General features: G+C 40.0%; 1 protein-coding gene across 3 annotated transcripts in view; it reads left to right on the plus strand.

The window, feature by feature from the left end:
* The window catches only part of AGPS (alkylglycerone phosphate synthase), a 78,045-nt gene that overhangs the window by 19,658 nt on the left and 31,455 nt on the right, over window positions 1–26,932 (plus strand). For all 3 annotated transcript variants that reach the window (XM_081315215.1, XM_081315216.1, XM_081315217.1), the window contains exons 2-12: window positions 4,725–4,814; window positions 8,336–8,426; window positions 9,078–9,198; window positions 9,292–9,366; window positions 10,088–10,159; window positions 10,531–10,610; window positions 12,865–12,945; window positions 15,239–15,364; window positions 15,764–15,872; window positions 17,673–17,800; window positions 25,554–25,605. In XM_081315215.1, the coding sequence (XP_081171341.1) occupies window positions 4,725–4,814; window positions 8,336–8,426; window positions 9,078–9,198; window positions 9,292–9,366; window positions 10,088–10,159; window positions 10,531–10,610; window positions 12,865–12,945; window positions 15,239–15,364; window positions 15,764–15,872; window positions 17,673–17,800; window positions 25,554–25,605 (1,025 nt within the window). The remainder of the gene's footprint in view (window positions 1–4,724; window positions 4,815–8,335; window positions 8,427–9,077; window positions 9,199–9,291; window positions 9,367–10,087; window positions 10,160–10,530; window positions 10,611–12,864; window positions 12,946–15,238; window positions 15,365–15,763; window positions 15,873–17,672; window positions 17,801–25,553; window positions 25,606–26,932) is intronic.

Raw genomic sequence — 26,932 nt, forward strand, 5'->3', positions numbered from 1 at the left:
TCTCTGTCGTCCCCTTCTTCTCTTGCCCTCAATCTTTCCCAACATTAGGCTCTTCTCCAGTGACTCCTTCCTTCTCATTTGGTGGCCAAAGTATTTGAATTTCAACTTCAGGATCTGATAATAGGATTACCCCGATAATGGTAATTGTTAACTAAGCCACAATTTCCAGTATTTTTTATAGAATTTGCTGAATAGTGAGAGTTTGTCAGAATTATATTGAGGAACATTTGAAAGATCAGAGGTTTCCTATTCTTGCATAAGGCAGTCATGGAGAATATTGTTAAGATATTTAAGAATTTAATATCAGATATTGGGGAAACAGTTACAGTTATTTTTCAACACATTTGAATTTTTTTCCAACTTTCCTCCAAATATTATGAAATATTGCCCAATATTTCCAATTCAAGTTGCAGAATAGTTAATATATGAAATTAATTGTTTTATGATTGGAAATAGTTACAGCTTCTGTTTTCAGAAGTCCATGAAACAGTTTTTTTAAAAAGGAAGGATCAGAAACAGCAGTAGAATTTGGTGTTAAATATAATATTTCAGTTTCAGAAAATGATGCTGATTTCATTCCACTAAATGTTCCGAGTGAACTGCCTCTTTTCTCCTTTTTCATTTTTCCCCCTTGAAAAACAGTACTTTCTATATAACAGTCCTTCATCGTTTCCTCCAAATTTCAGATAATTTTTATGGAGTGCTTTCCCCCCCCCCCCCTTGTTGCTTTCCATTTCTGGAAACTTGACATTTTTATCTAGCAGAAGGATTTGGGATTGCAAAAAAAAAAAAATCCGAAATAAAAGCGGGGGCGGAGGAGAGGAATTGAATCTAGAAATGAAATCCAAAAATAATCTGAAATATTTGTTAGCTACACAGTCACTAAAGAAAGCAATGAATAGGATGAAAAAAATGCATGTTTTGACGTCTGATGTAATATACTTTTTATGCATTAGCAAATGAATGGTGTGTCTTTATATTTAACATGAATTTATTTGGTTGGGAAAACTTACCTGATTAAAAGAGAATTTGGCTGTCATTCAGTTACAGGGAAATAATGCCGCCTTGTGGATGCTGTGTGTGATTCAACTTTTGGTAACTTTTTTCTATTTATTAAATTTTAAAGGACAGGTAGTCCTAGACCAAGGGTCGGCAACCTCGGCTCTTTTATGACTCGTGGACTTCAACTCCCAGAATTCCTGAGCCAGCTTGGCTGGCTCAGGAATTCTGGGAGTTGAAGTCCACGAGTCATAAAAGAGCCGAGGTTGCCGACCCCTGTCCTAGACTTACAACAGTTCATTTAGTGACTGTTCAAAGTTACAACGGGACAGAAAAAAATGATTTATGACCACTTTTCACACTACTGTTGTAGGACCCCTATGGTCATGTGATCAAAATTCAGACACTTGGCAACTGACTCATTTATAATAGTTGCATGTCTCAGAGGCATGTGATCACCTTTTGCGAACGTCTGACAAGCAAAATCAATGGGGAAGTCAGATTCACTTAACAATTGTGTTACTAATTTTAACAACTGCAGTGATTCACTTTACAACTGTGGTGAGAAAGGTCGTAAATTGGGGCAGGTTCACCGAACAACTGTCTCACTTAGCAACAGAAATTTTGGGCTTAATTATGCTTGTAAGTCCAGGATTACCTGTAATGCTACATTATGAATATTAATATTCCTACAATCTTTTGTTTAAGTAGGTCTTTGGGAAATGGGGAATTGTGTCTATTGCAATTTCTGTTATACTCTGATGTATGGAAATGCTATTAGTTCTGCTTTAAACATCAGAAATTGCCAGTAAAAATTTTAAATTGCTTGCTTAACATCTTGTTTAATTCACCTCTGCCTCCAATGAAGTTTCTTGTCAGATTTCTGTATTACCTTCTGTGAATGAACATGAGTGAGTTTGAGAAGAGCCTGTCAATCCAGGAATAAATGCAATTAGCAAACAAGGTGAATTGGTGCAAATACCCTCTTGGCTACAGCTGCCATTTGCTCTTCAATTAGGAGTTGAGTGTTCAAAGGACCTCCAAATTGCACGCAATTTTTCTCTGGACAAGTGCTAGCCTATCCAGAACTACTATGGAAAAATTTGGAATATCTTCAGAAACTTGTGTGCCCATAATCTTGCTAGAATTCGCCCTAGCAAATGTGTTCCTAAGTGTTACAATAGAACTTTGACAGCATCAATTGGTTGACCTGGATGTTATCTGCCTCTGTGTCATCAAATTACTTCATCCAGTGGTTTCGTGTGAATGTTAAATATTATAGAAGCAGCAAGGGCATCAATCCTGAATAACTAACCACATTTTAGAAGATTTTGATGCTTCATCATTATTGCCAGTGTTTCTGTGTTGCTTTGATGAAACAAATTTAGATAGCTTACAAACATAGTAAGAAATTGTACTATGCGTGTATCATTAAAAATAATAATTACAATGATGATAACATGAAAGGTGCTAACATACAGTACTTCCTAGGTAAATCTCCCAAGAGAAGGAAGATATCTGTAACTCAGGGTTGAATTTTGGAGTCCTTGGTGTTCTCTGAGCTTGGTTGTTTGCTTATAGATGTTTCACTACCCAAGTAGTAGTATCTGAGTGAGTGAGTGTGGGGTCTCCTGCTGGTTTATTTGCAGTAGCAAATTTGGTAGGAGTGTATTTTCCTCCTTGGTGGTTTCTTAGCATGGTTAGGGTTTTTAGGATATTACGGTATTTGCATTCTACCTGGAGTCAACAGATCTGCACATGATCATATGTAGTAGAATATTATATCAAGTCTTTATTTTTATTTTATTACAAACTAAATTTGTTACCTTCATAACTACAATTCACATTAAATCTAATCACTGATTGGATTGGACTGAATCGTGGCTGCTTAGCATATCGCTAATGAACACCTTTCGCATATATATGCACATCCCTTTTGAAAAACTTTGTGAGTAAATTCCAGTTATTTTATCATACCTAGATGAGTGTGATTAATGTCACACTCCTCAAGAAGATTTGCTTTTAATGTATAAACCACTGTCAGGAATATTCTACAGTATTTAACGAACGTTTTTATTTTAAAAATGTGCACGTTTGTTTAATAAAGTCTCCTTGAGCTTGACTTCACAGGCATCTCCATGTTATTTTCCTGGCTACAGCGTGAAAAATTGTTCAACCTCTCTAGTCTTCTGGGGCATTTCCCTCTCTTCCCCTTAACTTTTCTACCCTGGCCTGCAGTCTTAAGCTTTTCTAATCGTTTCCCATCTAGCAGCCCTACTTCACTTTTCAAAATCGGCAAACCTTGGCAAAGTGCTGCTATCTAGCAGATCTTTGCTGTATATCTGTAAGGCCTATTCATCAATTCTCAGTGTAATTTTATTTTGTAGAAATACAGTAGATGCTTGTATCACACCAGGTGGCAGCACCTAGTCAATGTTGTCTGATCTTGAGAAATAAAAGCAGAGAGCTGATTCAAAGAGAGCACATATTACAGAGTAATTATTGGTTTTAAAAGTTGTTTTCAAAATTGAATAATGATTTATACTTTTTATTAATATTAAAGCAGATACTTGTGAAAATTATTTTTAAAAATTGTTTTCGACCTTGAATAATGATTTATAATTTTCATTAATATTAAAGCAGATACATACTTGTGGAATCACTCTGAAGAGAACTAGCTCCTGTTCAATTAATCATGTTTGGAGGATTTTATTTTTTTCAAGATGTGCTATAACATTATACCGTACAGGCTTTTAAAAACTGTATTTATATATTCACAGAACAGTTCAGCAACAGGCACATTCATTTCTGCATTGTAAACTAAATGTAACACATTTTAAAAATTAAATTGAAATTTCAATGAAGTCAGAATATGGAGATTGGTAAAACAAACATTTTCTTTGTGTTCCTCTTGGCTTATAGTCAGGAAAAGAAGAAAATGTTTTTCTGCTTTTTTTTCCTGCCTAAATTATTTCTCAAGTTAGAATAAAGTCCAAAAAAAAGTGATGTTGGAGAGAAATCCTACTTGCTGGAAAAGCTAAAACAGAAGCCAGTTTACCACTTTGGTGGTCTTCAAACTGAAATATTTAAGCAAAAGGAACGTTACTATTTTCAGATAAAGTTTCTGGTACTTTATCCAGTGAGAGACACTCAGATTTTCTCAGGATTGTTTGGATATCTCTTACTTTTTACTTTTCCATTTTGAGTCCTTTTGGCTGTCACATTTAACCCGATTCTTCCTGCTGAGATATATTTCATATTCACAAACCTCTGCTCATTGATTTGTTTTTGTTTCTGCCTTATAAATATAATATTATATATATGGTAGTAGTTGTTGCTATTAATAGTTTACTAGAGAATATACTTTTAGACTATATAGCTGAGACAATAAAGAATTTGGAAGCACTTGACAAGGTCTGCAAATTTATTATTGCCTATGCTTCTCAGCTCAGCAGTCTTCTTTATCAGATGAATATCTGTTGGCATTAAATTGTTCTAACAGAATTAGGAAGAAGGAAGATTATTTATTTTCATAGGATGGAAAACCTATTAGATGCCTTCCCCTAGTGACATGTCTTCAGGAGCGTTGAATAACTGCCATTTATGCCAGAGAGCAAAATAAAGATTGAAGAAAAAAAAATGTCTTAGTGCTATTTAATTTATCGAACAAGTTGAAAATATTGAATTAACAGCACATTTTTTTTTAATCCTCAATTCCCTTTAAGGCAAGAAGTTTTAAAGTGGAATGGATGGGGATACAATGACTCAAAATTCATTTTCAATAAGAAGGGTCAAGGAGAATTCACCGGAAAAAGGTAACGGCTATGGATACAGTAAGATATATAATTTCTTTTCTTTTCGGAAAGATGACTACACTGAAGTCATGACATATTGTAAGAAATGAGTACTAACATTGAAAGCCAAGAAATATAACATTATTATGCATCCATGTTGTATTCTCTGTGACACAAACAACTCTCCTCTTTTCCAGTGTGAATGAGCAATAGCAATTCTGTCATATTCTGCTTTTATCAAACATTTCAGCTGCAAACTGCCATATACATAATCACAGACAAATATGGTTGATTTGCTGAAGCATATAGGTAATTAACTTTGGAGTAGCCTTTCTTTGTTAGGAAGTAATTATATTTAGAGTTTATTTATTGTTGGACTTGTTTGGGCATATGCTGTTTACCTTCCACACATTAATCTAAATGCGACTTAAAGTTGTCAGTTGAGTCCTTAGTTGTTTTCTTGCAAATGTTTCATTATCCGACTACGTAACTTTATCAGTATAGAACAGGGGTCGGCAACCTCGGCTCTTTTATGACTCGTGGACTTCAACTCCCATAATTCCTGAGCCAGCATAGCTGGCTCAGGAATTCTGGGAGTTGAAGTCCACGAGTCATAAAAGAGCCAAGGTTGCCGACCCCTGGTATAGATGAATGTGGGTTTTGCTCCTGTTTATAGTTCCACGGTTGAAATCTGAGTCCACAATTCAACACCGACCTACATATATTTGCTATTAAATTCATCTAAACCATCTTTATCAAATTCTGCGGTAATAAATTATCTAAAAGTACCAACACAATTATGCATTCTACAAAGAAATACTTTTTATTTATGTCTCCTGAATTTTCTAGCTATTGTTGTCATTGAGTGAACCAGAAATATCTTGATTATATTGTTTCTGAATTAAGATTTTAACCCTTATCCATTTGTTAACTTTGTCATCTCTTTTTAGAAAATAGATAACAAAAATACCGTATATACTTGAGTATAAGCCGACTCGAGTATAAGCCGAGACCCCCAATTTCACCCCCAAAAACTGGGAAAAGTTGTTGACTCGAGTATAAGCCGATCCGCCGTTCTGCATGCCTCGGAGGCTGGATCCGCGCTCTGCAAGCCTCTGGGATCCTGGGAGGCCTAATGCAAGCACCAGCCCGCCTGCCTCAGGTCTCCCCCACCCCCAGATACTGGGCTTCAGCACAGCTGGCTGTCTTGCCAAAGAGAAACATCTGGGAAGGAAAACCCTGTCTTACCTCTTTCCCAATTCTGCCTCTGCCCTTCCTCCTACCAAGGTGTTCTGGGACTAGTTCCCTAGCCTTTTGGAGCTTTTGGTGTTCGCCCATCAGCTGTCTACGGGGAGGCAACAAAGCTGCCTCTCTAGGCTTTGAGAAAAGGCCCCTTGCACAAAAGGCAGCTTCAGGATGAGCTTCCAAAAACCCTTTCCTTCCTTAACGCCCTCCCCACCTTCCCCCAGAAAGCCATATTTCTTTTTTTTTTATTGAAAATTTTTATTGAAGTTACAATATTATCCCCTCCCCAACCCACCCCAGAACCCCTCCCCCTCCCCCATATTTCTTCAATAACAAAAACATAAAAAGCTGGTTGGGATGTACTCGCTGATTTCCCCCCCCCTTTTTTTAGATGCTAAAACTAAACTCTCCCTCTGCCTTCCAACCAATATCCCTTTTTAAAATCTTACCTTGGCTCCAGATGGAAGAGTAGAGGAACTAAGCTAGTAAGGAGAGAATTTTTTTCTGCAACTTTTTACTCCTGAAGTAGTAGTAGTAGTAATAGTAGTAGTAGGGATAATAATAATAAATCCCTAAAAGTTGTGCCAGAAAATGGAGGACGCTGGGTCTTTGCAAGTTTTAGCTGTCTGTCAGACTGCCTGAAAAGGGCGGCCTTCAGGCAGCCAGGCAGACAGCTAAAGCTTGCAAAGACCCAGCGTCCTCCATTTTCTGGCATAACCTTCGGAGATTACTTTAAAAAAAAAAAACAAAAAAAACCTTCAGAGGAAAAACAGCTGCAGAAACATTTTGTCTCCTTGCTGGCTTGGTTCATCTACTCTTCAGCCAGGAGGGAGTCCAAGGCCTAGAGAAGGAGAGCTTTGCAGCATCCCTATGGACAGCTGATGGGCAGACAGCTGAAAGAAGCAGGCAGGCAGGGCGCGGAGGAACGGAGACCTGCAGGTCTCGGACGGCGGTGGCTTGGGAGAGGTGCGCGCGATCCCGGAAGCACCAAAGCCTCGGCCGCGCACAAGTCCTCGGTAAGTTTTTTTGTTGACTGGAGTATAAGCCGAAGTGGAATTTTTCAGCCCAAAAAGTGGGCTGAAAAATTCGGCTTATACTCAAGTATATACGGTAATTTACACTTTTGGCTGTTCTAAAGACATAAATAATTTTTGAAAAGATTCAGATGTTCATGTTTTCAGGAAATAAAGGTGCCCTTTCTTGTGAACTTCTAACCAGTTATTTTAATAATCTGTAGTTTTCTAAAGGAATAAAGTAGTAGATAAATTTGTAACCCTGAACAATGCTTCCAAAAAGCATGTATTCTTGATTTTTTTTGCAGTATTTTAAATGTATTTTAATTTAGTAATATTTTATTTCAGTCCCATTCCTAAGATTACCTCTTGTCAGTTATAACATGCAAGTATGTGGAAGCCCAAGGACCTTTTCTACATATACAAGTGGACCTCATTTAATAATTACCTTGTTTAGCAACTGTTCACAGTTATGAAGTTGATGAAAAAGTAACTGTGACTTATTGCATTATGACTTCTGTAAAGCAAAGAAAAGCTGAAGAAATATCATAAGCACAGTTACGGTTTCACTTCACATCCATTTTGCTTAATGACTGAATTTGCCATCCCAATTGTGGCCACTAAATGAGGATTACTTGTAACTGGTTTTGTCCCAGTATGCATCAGTTTGCATATTTGGGCAATGATTTTAGGCACAAGATACATTAGGCAGCAACATTAATTTTGTTTGCAAGCTCAGTGCAAAAATCTCCTGACTACATTCAGTCTTTAATTTCTTGAATAATTTGTCATTGGAAAACAAGTGACATTAATAATGAAACAATACTTATGCCAATACTAAATTCTATTACTGTTCCCCTCCATTGCAAAAGCTATTCATAATCTGCTTCTATGTTTGATTTGCTGTAATCAGCACAGGGATTTGTCCTATAGCTTGCTTAACATACAGTGGAATACTTTATCTGAACTTAAAAATTATGTGGCTCTTATTTCTGTATTTGACCATGACAGAATTCTAAAAAGTTTTTGAGTTGATGTTTTTGTTACAAAAATCAGAGCAATATTTCTTGGCAAGGTTACTTCATACTTAAAGTTTCAGATCTTAAATTTCTACATAGTTTGTTATGACTGATATTTTAAGATCCACATCTTACCAGACTCTTGGACTTTTATTTCTAGAAATTATATGTCTGCTGCTTGTATATATCTGAATAAAGAAATTAGCACAAGGTTTGTACTAGTTTTCACTCTGGAATGAACTGATAAAAATTCTTTTGGATTCAGGTACCAAATAGGTGGACTGGTATTCCCACTTTTGAAAGATTGGTTAGAGAAAAATCTTGGTGGAAATTTGGAACATAAAACCACCCCTAAAGTAAGTGAATACATGGGCTGTGTGTGTTTTTTAATCATTATCCTGTAATAAATTCTTTATATATCACTCAGTTAAAACATACAACTGCTTATTTTGTCCACTGTCCTTCTGCAACTCTGACATAAAGATTTTTCCCAGCCTTATTGCTGGATGCTAGCTTGTCAATGAGGATCTGTAGTTGAAAATATAATCGGTTAATTCAAAAAATTTTAAGCAGAGATTGCTTGCTTTAAAACTTCTACTTTCGTACATTGATAGATTACTGATTTTAATTTGTTGCAGTATTTCAAGATGTCTACCTTAGAGAAAAGTTCATTCTTCTGTCTCTGGAGGTCTCTGAATAGAAGTGTGGTATAAAAAGCATTAAGAACCGTACCACACATACATTTCTCTTTGTTTAGCAATAAACTTCAGTTGTTCATTATTTCTGTGCATCCACCTAAAATCTCCTCCAGAGACGACTCCAAAGGATTTTTGTGTGAGTGTGATGAGCTGGTAAAATAAAGGAAAAGGTAATTGGTTTGCTAAAAGAGAGATGCTGGCAAGATGGTCAGAATTGCTTTTCCTGCAGCATATTTGAAAATGATGCTCTTCTGAGGTGACTTCTTTGTTTCTGAATAAATACACTGGAATTTTTTTTTAACTTTGAAGACATCCATAAATATCAGTGATATACCTCCCTCCGTTGCAAGTGAAGAATTTCTCCAAGACCTCCAAAATGCTAAAATTTCATATACACAGGAAGCGGAATCTAGACTTTTTAGAGCCCATGGTAAGCAAAATCAACACGCATAAAATAACTTCTTAATTGCTTGCTTTCAACATTTGATGTCTTTGTGAGACTTATTTTTACCTTGTATTTCAGGTCATTGCTTATATGAGGTTTTTTTGCTCAGGGAAGGAATGTTTAAGCGGGTTCCTGATGTAGTGGTATGGCCAGGTAAGCTATTCAGAATATTTTGCTCATTCTTGCACTTCCCTGTTGCATTTCTTACTGAACTTACGTAACAGTATTTTCAATTTTGAAAAAAAGGGAATTGAGAAACAATTTACAGAAGTCTCAGAATACGAAGTATGTATTAGAGAAGTAGTCCAGAAAAGCAGCCTGGAAATCTGCCAATAATGTTTATGTTGCATGTTGGTTAAACTGTTATAAAAATACAGCCTCTATTTGCACTTTCCTAAAAGACTTATCAAATTATTAATTTAAATATTAAGAATCAAGCTTCTTTCAAGACTCTTGGACTAGACTGCTTTTTATTTTGTTTGAGCTTTTTTTTTTGAAATTCTGTTGAATCTGCGACTCGATATTTGAACTGTAACAATTCTGTATTGTGATTGGTTAATCCAAACTACTTTGATGTCATGAATTTTTAAAACAACATATACATTTTAAAATGTTTATAGTTTGGGCTCAAAGCTGTTTTTTAAAAGGAGGCTAACATCTTATTTTCTCCCATAGTTAATGCTTATTTTGTATTACGATTCTTTTCAGTCTAAAGGCTGTCAGAAATATTGGTAGACTTTATTCTTTTAATACAATTAAGTATTTTAATAAATAGAAAACTGACTTCTAAATGTTTTGGGATTAGCTGTATTATTCAGTAATTTATGTTAAAATGTAATATTTTAAACGCTTCATATTTTGTTCATTTTTATAGAATGCCATGATGATGTAGTTAAAATTGTGGAAATAGCCTGCAAGCATAATATTTGTATTATACCTTATGGTGGTAAGTAATAAAGCTATTAACATTTTAAAAAAATAATTGTTTTTTAAGCCAGGCTCTAGTCTAAAGCACTATTAGGGCATAGTATCTTAAGATATGTCAAATAGAATTTTTTAATTTTAATAGCAAATACCTTTGGCCATATGCTATTTTGTTTACGGAAATCCTTATATGTATCCTTTATCTAAATCCCATAAATATTTGGGACTTGGGATTTTTCTCCTTGGTCTCATCCCCACTTTATCTTTTGCTCACATCGAAATTTGATTCATAGCATTCTCTATTCTGTCAGTGGATGTTGTAAAATATAATCTAAGGCACTAATAGTGAGGTAAGAAATGAAATATAAATTGGTCTGTTTCTCATATCTGTAGGAGGCACAAGCGTTTCCAGTGCACTTCAGTGTCCTCCTGATGAAAAAAGAACTATTGTTTCACTAGACACTTCACAAATGGTATGTGTACAAAACAATTTCAAGTGAACTTCACAGAATGTCAGATCATCATCACTCTGGGATCTTTATGCTGAGTAGTTATGAAACAGTAGTTTACATAACTAAACACTTTAATCTATTTTTTTAATTTTCAAGCCCATTATTGCTCACGAGTTATTTGATAAGAATTCTTTAAATTGCATCTCCTGCACCAATAACATGATGATTTTGTAAAATATTTTCAGTAAGTGATCAGTAGTTTTCCAATAGGAGCATTCACAATATTGGTCTTGAGAATCAGGATAACTTAAACAATGAATATTAATCTTGCTAATTGCATTTCATCCATTTAAACTAAAACTTGAAAATTAACTTTGATGTTGTATATATTGATATAGATGTGATGAGAGAAAGTTCCCTCTGGAACAATGACATCTTCATCAGTTAATTTCAGTAGATTCTGAAATAGCAAAAAGCCTTTATTTAATATATGTGAAGAAGCTGTTAAGCACTCTGCTTACAAGGATCACACAAGGGAACCAATTGATTGGATGTTAAGGAAAAAAATGTGATTAAAATATCACTTTAAAAATATGGCTGCATATTTTTTGTGAGATCAGATCTATAAGTTGAAACATCATTGCTAGTTGATAGCAGTATGAAATAGGAAATTAGGAGACAGCTTTATCACCTCATTTTACATACCATCAAATACATTGGATTTTGTAGTGCTTGTGATTTGAAAAAGTAGGATCCAGATTGTGGAAAACCCCGCTGAATCTGATTCATGATCCTGACCATCCAGATTCTTGAATAGTAATCAATGAAAATAAGGCTACAATTTAGATTGGAACTTTGTCAGTGGCAATAAATAATAGAGTAAGCAATTAAATATTTTTAGACCCAGTTTTATATTCCCAGGCTCACTTTGTTGCTGTTTACTGCATAAAGTTCACTTTTTTAAAAAAAACCTTTAGGGTTCAAAACTGATGCAGTAGTTAAAGACATAAAATTCAATCAAGAAAATTGTGAATGTTTTGTCAGAACAAATTAATGTGCTGCCAAGACTGGTTTTTTTAGACTGAGATGTGATTTCATCCATTACTGAAATATTAGTTTATCACTTTTCTTTGGATGAAACCCAACATCATGGTAGTGGATTTACACTGACAAGCAGGATTTTCTCATCCCTCCTGACGCTACAAATACATTCAGATGCAGTCTAGACAGATTAGGAGAAGGAGAAGAAAACTGATTTTACCAATTCCATTCTTCTTTGTAAAATCTCCTGGTAGGATTGTTCTCTTTCCCCACACATCCTTGAGTTGGTAGAAAACAATATTAGCATGAAATGTGCAGTCCATATCCCTCATGCCTCTCCTTCACCATTGCCTGTGTTTGAAGTAATTGCTAGCTGTCTGGTTTCCCTCCCAGGTTATGAGTGACAAAGCCTAAATGATTTTGCATACCTTGAAGCTGTTTGGGGATAGCTGTATGAATAAATGGAAAAATATAACTTTAAGGCTCATCCTGCTAAATACTTCAGGCTTTTTCCACACAGAGAGACGGTGGATAAGATGAAGACCATGTTGTGTAAGAGCTTGGTAAAAATTCTTTTATCAAGGAATTATTGTGCGGGATTAAGCTCTAGTGGAGGAACAGTTTGAGAAACCTACATTCTATAAAAGCAGGTTAGGTCTGGTCCCAGTTCAGTATTCATAATATTACTTTCATAGATGGATATCAGAGTATAAAATAAGGGATAAACTTACACAAAAGAGTTTCAGATTGGTCCGAGTCTACCATTTTCTTCTTGAAAATCATGTCTTGAACAAGACTGAATGTAAGAAATAAAATAATTTCCGCTATTGCAACTTTTTCACTATTCTGAAGGCCTTGTCTTTGGTATATTGTCACTAGAATTATTTTGACATCTGCAGTTAATTGAAATGAGGTGAAATTTGATTTCAACCTCATCTCATTAATTCCTTAATTCTTAAAAGAATGTATGGATTCTAATTTCTGACTAATGTTTTTCTCCTCATATGTGCAATTTCAGCAATGCAAATAGACAGGATGCATTCATCTTCTTGTTTCTATTGATTTATTGTCTTTATAGCTATGCAAAACTCTGCGTTTAGAAATGGAACATTCCATTCCTGGAATGGTGGGTTTTTCACACAATTAATGCCTACTGTTGTACTAATCACTGATTTTAACTGTGTTTTGTTAAATAATTAAATGTATTTTTTCACAAGTCTTTTTTTTGTAATAGAACAGGATTCACTGGATAGATGAGAAAAATTTAACTGCTCACATTGATGCTGGCATTGTTGGCCAAGAATTGGAAAGACAGGTATCATCAACCTATCCCTTTGAGAATACTGGTATTTTTATAGCCCCAAATATACTGCCATATATTGGCTCATAAAGTAAATATATTTGAACAGTTATGCGTATTATAGTCAGGCTAATGGCAATTGCTATGTTATTAATTCTTCTGTTTATTTTAATCTTAGCAGATGTAACATGTATGTTAAAAATTGCCTTTTTCTGTCACTGACCAGAAACAACATTGTCATTATCTTTGGGAACGTTTCTATCTTCCATTTAGCTCCAGAATAAGCTATCATCTTGAAGAAAGTTATGCAGTCAAATAATGAAATATGGGTACTAAGTAGAATGGCTTATTAAAAGAACAAAAGGCTCTTATTAAAATAAAATGTTTGACACTTTTGTAGTAGTAATGAATTCTGGTTTAAATAACATGTACTTTGGGAATCTACAACCTAATTGTGAATTCATGGTACATTTAGTGGTACCTTTGCCCAGACTCTCTTCAAAGGATATTAAATGTTTGAAGTTTTTTTTTTAAAAAAAATTGGGATGAATTATGTAATGGTAGTTATGTGGATCCCCTGATTTAAAATTCTGATACCATACAGCAGGCCTTTCTTACTTGCTAAATAGATGAAGAAACAGAAAGCTAGGACAATTTCTTAGATGACATGTCTTGTTGATAGGTAGATATGTTCATATCAAAGTAGATAGTCCCTAGATAATCAGGTCCAAGGATCAAATCAAATCAACCTTTATCATCAAAGTACAACATGTGTACAATGAGATTGTCTGAGCCTCCCTTCGTGCACTCCCCCAACATGATTCACAGTGAATTGTGTCTCCCATTTTTACACAAAAGGTCGAGTATTTCAGTATACCTCGTTTAGCAATCACAATTGGTACTGGCAATTCAGTTGTTAAGCAGCATGGTCACTAAGTGAAACTATGACTGTCCTTATGATCTTAGTTCAGTTTTCCTTTGCTTTAGAGACCTGCAAAGATTGTAAAGGGATGCGGTGGCTCAGTGGGTTAGGACGCTGAGCTTGTCGATCAGAAGGTGGGCAGTTTGGCAGGTCGAATCCCGAGTGCCGTGTAACAGGGTGAGCACCTGTTACTCGTCCCAGCTTCTGCCAACCTAGCAGTTCAAAAGCACATAAAAATGCAAGTAGAAAAATAGGGACCACTACGGTGGGAAGGTAACAGCGTTCCGTGCGCCTTTGGCGTCTAGTCATGCCGGCCACATGACCACGGAACGTCCTCGGACAAGCGCTGGCTCTTCGGCTTTGAAACAGAGATGAACACTGGCTCCTAGAGTTGGAAACAACTAGCACGCATGTGCGGGGGAACCTTTACCTTTACCTAAAGATTGTAAGTGCAAGAACTGGTTGCACAGTTATTTTTCCATGATTGTGTTTACTGTGAATGGTCGCTAAGCAAGGACTACCCTTAGGCATATTTTACCTCTAGAATTGCCTACCTGCAATATTTTACTCTTTGGGGGAACTTTCAAATACTACATTCCAGTAGTCTACCTAGGTAATAATCAAGATATGAATAAGATATGGTTCAGGAAAAGTATAAAATTGGATATCCAGATGCCATCACCATCTGGATATCCATAGAGTTAAGGATCATTACTAGACTACACATTTACTATTCCATGTGGAGTACAACCACCAGGACAAGTTGAATGCATTTTGTTTCTTCTGACTGACAGTACCACCACTTATTCAATATAATGTCATGTTCACTATCATCCAGCTGTTATTGTTTCAGCATTGGAAGCAAGAAGAAGTTGATAGTAGTTCAAATATATTCCCCAGCATTGTCTGAACATAATTCAATAGGAAAAAGTAGAATACAGTACTCTTCAACTTATGACCAGTAATGTGATCATTAAGTGACTCTGGCTTCCCCCATTATCACTTTGTCATAAGCTGGCTGAGTTGCTTACAAATGGTGATCACATGACCCTAGGACAGTACGGCTGTCGTATATACGTGCCAGTTGCCAAGCTCTTGAGTTTTGATCATGTGACTTTGCTTTGACCACATGACTCCGAGACACTGCAACCATCATAAATATGAACCAGTTGCCAAGTGTCCAAATTTTGATCACATGAACACGGGGATGCTGTGGTGGTTGTAAGTGTGTAAAACGGTCATAAGTCGCTTTTCAGTTTCGTTGTAACTTCAAATGGTCACTAAGTGAAGTAACTTTTAAAGCTTTTACAAAACTGAACTTTGCAGTGGAAGTTAATGCAGCAGCTAAAAATGGTTAAAATAATGTTGTTGTTGTTTTAATTCTAGCTTGGTGAAAGTGGTTATTGTACAGGCCATGAACCAGATTCGATGGAATTTAGTACTCTCGGAGGGTGGGTAGCCACCCGAGCATCAGGCATGAAGAAAAATGTTTATGGAAATATTGAAGATCTGGTAAACACATTCTATAATTCTTTTTCCCCCAAAAAATTAACTTCTGCATTTGTATTTTTCTGTTACTAATGAATATTAGCTGATACACAGAAAAAAATCATTAATGTAGTTTAGTGGTTAACAAATGCTGGATTTATTTGACATATATGAAAAGAAAATAATGTATATACTGATCTGTGTTTTGGGGTTTGGGAGGAAAAGAATTAAGGAGGCATCAACATTTTTTTACTAGATATGTTCTTTAGTGTAATACTAACTTCTGTGTGATCAGTTTCTCCTTTGTTATCTACAGTGGCAAAATAGGATGTAGATTAGTTTTTCCTCAGAATTTAATATACATGCATATTTTATATACTCTCATTTATATGTAGTACTAAGCAGACTCTCTATTTTATACAGGTGGTTCATATAAAAATGGTAACACCAAAAGGCGTAATCCAAAAAAATTGTCAAGGACCACGCATGTCAACAGGACCTGACATTCATCATTTCATTTTAGGATCTGAAGGTATAATTTTTAAAAATCTGCAATACTTTCATGCTTTTCACATATTTCTATAACAAGATATTTAACTAATACTTCTGATTGAAGGAACAGGAATTTTACTAAACTATGCAATCATGGACATTTGCAAAGTTTTTCAACAAAATATGGAGTGCAGCAATACACTGTTACACCACAAGCTCTGCTCTTTTTTGTACTGACATATAAAAGGGAACAGGGCCTGTGTCACAATAGGTCAGCGTTGCTGCGGTCATTCTGCCCACATGTCTCTCACTTCCTGCGAGTGCCACTGTGGTCATCTGACTCATACAATTCAACACAAAACAGCATAGCTCTGTTTTGTGAGCCTATATATTAGGAAAGAGCTAGGTACATTTCCATGAGATAGCATTCTGCTCAATAGTTTAACACTGATACTTGGAGATATCAAGTTGCAGTCTCAATTGTAAAGCCTTAATATGTTTGATGCCTGAACCAAATAAACATATTGAGGAATAATTAGCACAAATTAATGACTAGTCAGATTTTAGTAACTCTTGGTTGGAGGAGTCCCTGCGGATTATATTTTGCTAGTTGTTGCCGACTATAGGGGGCGGTGCTCATCTCCATTTCAAGGCCATTGAACCAGCGCTGTCCAAAGACATTTCCACAGTCATGTGGCCAGTATGATGTCATGGAGCGTTGTTACCTTCCCACATGCTTATTTGTCTACTTGTATTTGCATGCTTTCTAACTGCTAGGTTGGCAGAAGCTGGGGTGAGGATGAGAGCTCATCCTGTCACATGGAACTCGGGTCTCAAACCTAGGCTGCTGGCTTTCCAGCCAACAAGCTGAATGTTTTAACCACTAAGACACCATGCCACCCTCTCAGTTGAAGTGATTTGAATAAATAGCATGGTTCAGACATTGTGCAAAACCATGCTTTATTTAATCATGGTTTCAACAAGTTGTATGATCAGAATTACAGTTAGCCATAAAGTAACATTTACAAATCACAATTGCAGAATTCACTTACTGGATTAAGCCAGAATAAAATCATATATATGCATCACCACACAGCCACTGTATTCATGTGGCTTCTAATGTTGATTGGATTTTGAAACAGGCATTAATTTATTGGGCATCAACATACTTTTGTGAGCTCATTTGCGTAGACCTGCAAATGTTTCTTTCTGAAATACGACTATTTTTTCTTTGTAGTCAGAAGTCATTTCCATTTTAAATAACTGATATTTGCCATTAAAAATACTAGAAAACATATTTAGATATTTTGCTTATACAAAACTGTAATATTCTCATTTTAATGAGTGCTAGAGCAGTACTTTGTGCTGGATCCTTTGACAAATCTATTTCACATGTCGAGTTTAAGTTACATTTCAGAGGATTAAATAACAACTGCAATATTATATAAAACATTTAGTTTTATATATGCTATAGGAAATAAATACTTTTCTATTTAGAAGGCTAATCCTCACAATTCCCTGTACATTTTCATTTAGAGCAGGGTTCTTCAAACTTGGCCCTTTTATGACTTGTGGACTTCAGCTCCCAGAATTCCTCAGCCAGCAATTCTGGGAGCTGAAGTCCACAAGTCATAAAAGGGCCAAGTTTGAAGACCCCTGATTTAGAGCTTTGAGGATGAGAAATATTTAAAGAAATAAACTACACTTTTGTGTGGTTTTCATTTTTTAATGATTTTAAATAATATGTAGAATAGGATTTTGGATATAGGTATGAAATCATAAAATTCTGTATGTCTTTCAGCTGCAATAGCAAAATGATTTTTTTCCTCTTTTTATAAAGGAATCCTTGGAGTGATAACAGAAGTTACAATAAGAATTCGACCAGTCCCTGAATACCAAAAGTACGGCTCTGTAGTATTTCCAAACTTTGAGAAAGGGGTGGCCTGTTTAAGAGAAATAGCAAAGCAGGTAAAGTAATCTTCTCTTCAAATCGTATTTAATTGCACTTTAAAAACTGCAGTATCAAATACTTTCACTAGATGGCATGCTTGTGCCCTACTCTACTTGCCTCTCAGGCTGAAGAATATGTTTAAAACTGCAGTTCAATAATGTAATCAGTTCCAACAGAGGGCTAGGTAAAATGTTTAAATTTACATTTTTGAGAATTGATCTCTTGATGCCACAAATAATAAATATAGAATTATTTCTTCTGTCAATATGGTTTGAGTATTTAAACAATTTATTTCCTTTTTTATAAAAAATAAAACCAATTCTGCCTTATCATTTAAAACAACCTTAAAGTGGAAGAGAGATAATGCAGATTCAGTCAGTGAGCAAATTTTACCAAAATCAGCAGGTCTTGAATTAGTCCTGAGTATTTTAAATCCAATTTATATCAAATCAAACTATACTTCAGTATGATTAAACCTGGAAGTACAAAACTGTTACTGTTTGCATGTTATGTTTGGAGTAGAGTTACGCTACTTAAAATATAAAGTGTCCTCTTCTAGGAATAACATATTATTGTAGCATCAGTTATTTTATTGTGTTTTTTTAAAAAATATATTAAACTTATTATGCAGTACTGAGTGAATTGGGTAAAAGGGTAAAACTGCAGTGCTTTCTATTAGTGTTATAAAAGGATTTATATGGTGCTTCTATGGCTGAACAATTTGTAGTTGAGTGTATTAAAATATTTTAATGTATTTAATTATATCCCTTTGAACTCTCTTATTCTGATAAATCCAAGGAATTAAGACACAAGAAGGAAAGGGATAAGCAGACAAATTTTCAGAAGTAGAAAAGGCTTTCCTTTTATTTCCATTATTACATTAAAATCAGTATTTTTTATAAAAGCATAGTTAATATAACTGAAATAGAGACCAGTGGGATGCATGAAAATAAATCTATAATATGAGGATAAAGGCAAAGCACTTTTGAAGATAAATTATTTTCTTCAGTTCAAAAAAATGTTACTGACAATTTGGCGTTTCATGCTTACACTTTTGGGGGGGAAAGGCATTAGTCAAATTTCTTGACATGGATACAGAGTATTAATACAGTAAAGAGCAGAAAACCAAAATAATAGTAGGATATAAGATTGTCCCCTGTCTTCTTGTTTATTTTGTTATTAGCATTACAGTAGAACTATTGGCAATCAGTAGATCAGGCAAAAAAAATGCCAGGAGTAAAATTAGCAATGTAAGTACCTAAATTGTAATTATTTGCTGATTATGTTGTATTTACAATTACTTAACACAGCCTCTGTTTTAATAATGTTAATGAATATATACAGCAATATGATTTGGTATAAGGTTACTAGAATATTTTTTTTAAAAAAACTCAAATGCTGACCACGAAACTTAGCAGCAGAAGAAAAGTAAGACAATAAGATTTTATTTATTTATTTATTTATTAAAAAATCTACTATGTTAGAAAAGTATAATAGCAGATATTTCTAGATGGAAAAACTAAATCTATCTTGGTTAGGCAGAATTGCACCTATTAAAATGAATATTCTACCAAGAATCAATTTTCTTTTTCAATCAATTCTAACATATATCTAAAATAAAGTTTTAAGTGACTAATATAAACAGACAATGAATCACGAAGACCAACAATTTAAATTCAAGATTTTGCAAGATTCAAGTGAGCAAAGTAGATTAGAAACTTCAAATTGCAAGCAGCATCCTTATTTTAAAATTTAATAAACGATACTTAATTTGTTAAAGTATTATAATATATTCTATAATAGATAAGTACCGTATATACTTGAGTATAAGCCGACTCGAGTATAAGCCGAGACCCCCATTTTCACCCCCAAAAACTGGAAAAAGTTCGTGACTCGAGTATAAGCCGATCCGCCGTTCTGCAAGCCTCCGCCGCCAGCAGAGGCTCGATCCGCCATTTTGCAAGCCTGAATACACAGGAATACCCTGTGTGGCCGCGGCTCTCGGGGAAGCCCTGGCTGTCCGCTTCCTCGTTCCACGCTGCCATTCGGGGCCCGCGCGTTCCCTGGGCAAATCGCGGCGCCCAGCAGGCGAGGAAACACGCCCGCTCCAGTCGCCCCCCCTTCCCTCAGGAGACGCGAAGCAAGTGACCGCCCGGAGCTTACCGAGGACTTGCGCGCGGCCGAGGCTTCGGTGGTTCCAGGATCGCGCGCACCTCTCCCAAGCCGCCGCCGTCCGGAGACCTGCCGAAGTTTGGGGAGATTTGGGGAGGTGCGCGCGCACCTCCCCAAACCTCCCCAAACGTCAGCAGGTCTCCGGATCTCCGTGCCTTGCCTGCCTGCTTCTTTCGCTCACCCGTGCTTTCTCTCCCCATCGCTCACCCGTGCTTTCCCCCCCCATCGCTCACCCGTGCTTTCTCTCCCCATCGCTCACCCGTGCTTTCCCCCCCATCGCTCACCCGTGCTTTCCCCCCCCATCGCTCACCCGTGCTTTCCCCCCCCATCGCTCACCCGTGCTTTCCCCCATCGCTCACCCGTGCTTTCCCCCCATCGCTCACCCGTGCTTTCCCCCCCATCGCTCACCCGTGCTTTCCCCCCCATCGCTTACCCGTGCTTTCCCCCCCCATCGCTCACCCGTGCTTTCCCCCCCATCGCTCACCCGTGCTTTCCCCATCGCTCACCCGTGCTTTCCCCCCCCATCGCTCACCCGTGCTTTCCCCCCCATCGCTCACCCGTGCTTTCCCCCCCCATCGCTCACCCGTGCTTTCCCCCCCCATCGCTCACCCGTGCTTTCCCCCCCATCGCTTACCCGTGCTTTCTCTCCCCATCGCTCACCCGTGCTTTCCCCCCCCATCGCTCACCCGTGCTTTCCCCCCCCATCGCTCACCCGTGCTTTCCCCCCCCATCGCTCACCCGTGCTTTCCCCCCCCATCGCTCACCCGTGCTTTCTCTCCCCATCGCTCACCCGTGCCGCCCCGAAAATGCCGCTGCCGCTCGCCCGCTTGCTCGCTTCCTCGCCCGGGGACCAGCACCAGCCAGCCAGCCCGCCGGCGAGAAGCCCGGCCCGGAGGTGAGGGGAGGGAGCGGAGTCGCTCACCCGTGCTTTCCCCCCCCATCGCTCACCCGTGCTTTCTCTCCCCATCAAAGATCCTTGGAAGTAATGGTTGGAAAAGTTTGCAAGTCTTTGGGAAAGTTCAAGAAGTGAAAGGAATACCCTCCTCTTGAAAGACCAGATAAGGCAGACAGGGAGATGAAGAGTTCAACCGAGTTTCCTCTTTTGTTCAGGCATCTGCACCCGCTGCTTTTAAACTCGCCTGGCGCTGCAACGGCACCCGTTTTCCCCGGCGAGTTTTCCCTACCTGGCCCCTGCAGAATCGCGGCGGCGCCCCCGGAGAAGCCTACCCCGAGGCTGCGGCCGATTTTTCCTTCTCCTAGACTCTGCCGCCCAGAGCGTTGTTTCTCCCCCTCGTGCGTGCGTGGGATGAGGCGAGAAACCAACAGCCTGCGTCCGTCTCTCTTTATGTATATTTCTGTATATATCTTATCTCGGGATCTAGACCTTTCGAAGGAGAAGGGGCGGCTGGAGCTCGTGAGTTGCTGTGGGACCCAAGGGTTGGGGGAAGAGAGATGGGAGGGAAAAGGGGAGAAACCTGCCGCTGGCTAGTTCTTTGTCTGATCGGGGAGCCTGAACAAAAGAGGAAACTCGGTTGAACTCTTCATCTCCCTGTCTGCCTTATCTGGCTTTTTGAAACGCACCACCGGCTGCTCCGTCCAGAAGCCCAGATTCGGGAGGGCTGCTTGGCTTCCACTTGAGCCCATCTATGTCCGCGGGCCCCCCCCCCACTACCCCTAGACCTCCGCCGCCGGCGGAGGCTGGATCCGCGCTCCGCAGCGGCAGGGCGCGGATCCAGCCGGCGGCAGAGGCTTGTGGAGCACGGATCCAGCCTCCGCCGCCATGCAGGCAAATCCTGCTAAAGGGCTTTCCCCCCCCCCACACTGGATCCGCGCTCCGCAAGCCTCTGCCAGCGGCAGGGTGCGGATCCAGCAGAAAGAAGCAGGCAGGCAAGGCACGGAGATCCGAAGACCTGCCGAGGTTTGGGGAGGTGCCCAAACCTCCCCAATCATCAGCAGGTCTCCGGATCTCCGTGCCTTGCCTGCCTGCTTCTTTCTGCTGGATCCGCGCCCTGCCGCCGGCAGAGGCTTGCGGAGCGCGGATCCAGTGTGGGGGGGGGGAAAGCCCTTTAGCAGGATTTGCCTGCATGCCGGCGGAGGCTGGATCCGTGCTCCACAAGCCTCTGCCGCCGGCTGGATCCGCGCCCTGCCGCTGCGGAGCGCGGATCCAGCCTCCGCCGGCGGCGGAGGTCTAGGGGTAGTGGGGGGGGGGCCGCGGACATAGATGGGCTCAAGTGGAAGCCAAGCAGCCCTCCCGAATCTGGGCTTCTGGACGGAGCAGCCGGTGGTGCGTTTCAAAAAGCCAGATAAGGCAGACAGGGAGATGAAGAGTTCAACCGAGTTTCCTCTTTTGTTCAGGCTCCCCGATCAGACAAAGAACTAGCCAGCGGCAGGTTTCTCCCCTTTTCCCTCCCATCTCTCTTCCCCCAACCCTTGGGTCCCACAGCAACTCACGAACTCCAGCCGCCCCTTCTCCTTCGAAAGGTCTAGATCCTGAGATAAGATATATACAGAAATATACATAAAGAGAGACGGACGCAGGCTGTTGGTTTCTCGCCTCATCCCACGCACGCACGAGGGGGAGAAACAACGCTCTGGGCGGCAGAGTCTAGGAGAAGGAAAAATCGGCCGCAGCCTCGGGGTAGGCTTCTCCGGGGGCGCCGCCGCGATTCTGCAGGGGCCAGGTAGGGAAAACTCGCCGGGGAAAACGGGTGCCGTTGCAGCGCCCGGCGAGTTTAAAAGCAGCGGGTGCAGATGCCTGAACAAAAGAGGAAACTCGGTTGAACTCTTCATCTCCCTGTCTGCCTTATCTGGTCTTTCAAGAGGAGGGTATTCCTTTCACTTCTTGAACTTTCCCAAAGACTTGCAAACTTTTCCAACCATTACTTCCAAGGATCTTTGATGGGGAGAGAAAGCACGGGTGAGCGATGGGGGGGGGGAAAGCACGGGTGAGCGACTCCGCTCCCTCCCCTCACCTCCGGGCCGGGCTTCTCGCCGGCGGGCTGGCTGGCTGGTGCTGGTCCCCGGGCGAGGAAGCGAGCAAGCGGGCGAGCGGCAGCGGCATTTTCGGGGCGGCACGGGTGAGCGATGGGGAGAGAAAGCACGGGTGAGCGATGGGGGGGGAAAGCACGGGTGAGCGATGGGGAGAGAAAGCACGGGTGAGCGATGGGGGGGAAAGCACGGGTGAGCGATGGGGGGGGAAAGCACGGGTGAGCGATGGGGAGAGAAAGCACGGGTGAGCGATGGGGGGGGAAAGCACGGGTGAGCGATGGGGGGGGAAAGCACGGGTGAGCGATGGGGGGGGAAAGCACGGGTGAGCGATGGGGAGAGAAAGCACGGGTGAGCGATGGGGGGGGAAAGCACGGGTGAGCGATGGGGGGGGAAAGCACGGGTGAGCGATGGGGAGAGAAAGCACGGGTGAGCGATGGGGGGGGAAAGCACGGGTGAGCGATGGGGGGAAAGCACGGGTGAGCGATGGGGGGGGAAAGAACGGGTGAGCGATGGGGGGGGAAAGCACGGGTGAGCGATGGGGAGAGAAAGCACGGGTGAGCGATGGGGGGGGAAAGAACGGGTGAGCGATGGGGAGAGAAAGCACGGGTGAGCGATGGGGGGGGAAAGCACGGGTGAGCGATGGGGAGAGAAAGCACGGGTGAGCGATGGGGGAAAGCACGGGTGAGCGATGGGGGGGGAAAGCACGGGTGAGCGATGGGGGGGGAAAGCACGGGTGAGCGATGGGGAGAGAAAGCACGGGTGAGCAATGGGGAGAGAAAGCACGGGTGAGCGATGGGGGGGGAAAGCACGGGTGAGCGATGGGGAGAGAAAGCACGGGTGAGCGATGGGGGGGGAAAGCACGGGTGAGCGATGGGGGGGGAAAGCACGGGTGAGCAATGGGGAGAGAAAGCACGGGTGAGCGATGGGGGGGGAAAGCACGGGTGAGCGATGGGGAGGGAAAGCACGGGTGAGCGATGGGGGGGGAAAGCACGGGTGAGCGATGGGGGGGGGAAAGCACGGGTGAGCGATGGGGAGGGAAAGCACGGGTGAGCGATGGGGGGGGAAAGCACGGGTGAGCGATGGGGGGGAAAGCACGGGTGAGCGATGGGGGGGGAAAGCACGGGTGAGCGATGGGGGGGAAAGCACGGGTGAGCGATGGGGAGAGAAAGCACGGGTGAGCGATGGGGAGAGAAAGCACGGGTGAGCGATGGGGAGAGAAAGCACGGGTGAGCGATGGGGGGGGAAAGCACGGGTGAGCGATGGGGGGGGAAAGCACGGGTGAGCGATGGGGGGGGAAAGCACGGGTGAGCGATGGGGGGGGAAAGCGGCAGCGGCATTTTCGGGGGCAGCGGGTGAGCGATGGGGGGGGGAAAGCGGCAGCGGCGGTTGTTGGGGGCGCAGCAGGCGAGGCAGCTTCTCTCAGCAGCCTGTTCCGAACGAACGGACAGTTCTTTTTTTTGTTGACTGGAGTATAAGCCGAAGTGGAGTTTTTCAGCCCAAAAAGTGGGCTGAAAAATTCGGCTTATACTCAAGTATATACGGTAATTAATGATATATTTTAAAGCTGAAATCTCCCAGGCATTGTAGATCTTTTGTTTACTCCTTTGTATTTTATTCACTTTTTCTTGTCTTTTGTTTCTTTTAATTTATATTCCTTTTAGATACCTAATGAAACAAAGGTGTATGCCTTCTCTCCTTCCCCATTTCGAATTTTTCCATAATACCAGATCTTATACTACTCTTGTCTCCCAAACCTCAGGGACATTTTTGGGGAAGACGGAATACAGTACATGGAAATATATGTTTTATCCTTTCTCCTCTCTACTCTTGAACAGCTGTGTATTCTTTAAATGCTCAAATCTTCCACTGTCTTTTCATTACTTTTACATCACTTTTATTCTTTATCGCTCTGGTCACCTTTTGACTATTTTTAAATCATAATACCCTTTTTTACAAGTATTACTTCTTTGAGTGAAACTTAACATTAGCCAACCATATTTCCCCTTCCCTGCCTGCAGTTGCGATTCCAGGCATCCTACCTAAAATCTGCTGGAGGGAGCCATCTGATTCTCCAGGGCAGATTATTTAAAGGGATGGATGGCAGATTGCAGAGGGAGAGCAAATTATGGAAATACATCTTTTACTGTTTGACCAAGGTTGAATTCATCCTTCAGAATTAAGCAATGGTTTTTCTTTGCTGTCAAATTTCTGAAATGTTTTTGGACCTGTTAAAATTAATTTTTATTTACGGTAGGGCATTATGTTTTAGAAAGTGTTCTCCTCAAACAGTTATGGCTAACTGTGGTTCAATACAGTATTAAAAATCTTTTATAATACTGAATCTCAGATATATTTGAATTATCTGCAATTTATTTGAAAGGCCAAATATAACGATATTATTAATGGTTCAAATTTTTAAAAACCTGACTCCCGGTGTTGAGGTATTATTGAATATCTTTTTACTGAATGATGAAACCGCTTTGCAGAAGTTCGGTGTTTTAACAGTTGGTTGGACAGTAGTACTTTTTTCCATCCCAGCTTTTTTTTCTGGCACATTGATACAATTTCATTTGTATTTTTCATCACTACTCTTTTATTCTTTCCCCATAGCGATGTGCTCCTGCATCCATTCGCCTGATGGACAATGTACAGTTTCAGTTTGGTAGGTTTTTTACTAAATATTTAGGAATCGTTTTTGTAAAAGTACTAAGTGCTGTGTAACCAGACCTTCCTTAATTGTAAGTGGTGAATTAAAAACCGCATCTTAGAATTTATAGTCTATTCTTCCTGTACTTATTTCCTGTGCTGCAACTTTCTACTGTCTTTCCATCTGATGTCAATTGTCAAGATTCAAAGAACTACCCAGTCTTTGCAGTCAAGATTCAAAGAACTACCCAGCCTATCACAAAACGACAACATTAGGCGTGTGTTCTTGTCACTGCAAAAGCTAGTGATATCTACCAAATTATTTGTATAAGTATTTTTTTTTGCTTTTAAAAAATGTCAAAAATCACACAGAATTTGCTCAAGTACTTAAGACACATCCTAAATAATTCCGTTAATGTCAGACTTGGTAAATTGGAACCCAGCATTGGAATCAGGAAACTAAGACATGATGTGTAAGTCATTCTCAGTAACTTACTACAGGTAGCCATCACTACATTTGTTCCAGCATTTACTGTTTTCTCATCTGTTAATAACTAGTAAGTGGTTTGCTGAAATTCAAATATTGCTAAAACGTGCCAGGACTGTAATATTAATTTGTTAGTTCGATTAATCAGGTTATAATCTCTTGAACAGCTAATTGGAACAAGTACTTGATCATGCAACAAACTTTTTTTAAAAAAAAAATTAAATGTGCAATCCAAGATTTAGTCACAGATCTACTTCCAGGCTTTAGAAAGGAAAATAAGTACTATTCCGCTTGGAGTAGATGATCTATGAGAAACATACATGCCGCTGGATAATCCTCTACTTTTAAAAAGCTCTGTTAGCATCAGTATTTTACTGACAGGGTTGCAGTTGTATGGCACTTGCAATATTCTAATCCCTCTTTGTGTTTTGATATACTTGAAGAATAGGCGAGGCCTATAGTGATTATAAAATTGGAAGAGTAAAAAGGGAGTGATAGAAAAAGCTCCCCTCCTCACTTCTTACCTGGTTATGAAAAATGGCAAGAGAGCAAACAAACAAAAGTCCCCAAAGTGAAGTCTCTTAGTGTAGGAGCAGCAATAATGGTAAAAGTCTGTTCATTAAAAGCTTAAGAAAGTAATTGAACTTAGCTGAAGTATATCCCTTCAGTGAGTAAGCACAGATTGCAATAAAACCTATGTTAAAACCAGTGCTAGTTGTGATTTTTCCCGCCCCCTCAAAACCCTGGGAATGTGGAGGATAATTAAGTTCCACATTTTCTGCTTGCTTGAGTCTTTATAAGGCTACCATACAATGATACGAGAGAATGTAAATCCAGGAAGTAGGCCAGTGTGATG

This window comes from Vipera berus, assembly GCF_964194415.1.
Source record: "Vipera berus genome assembly, chromosome: 1".
NCBI classification, from domain to species: Eukaryota; Metazoa; Chordata; class Lepidosauria; order Squamata; family Viperidae; genus Vipera; species Vipera berus.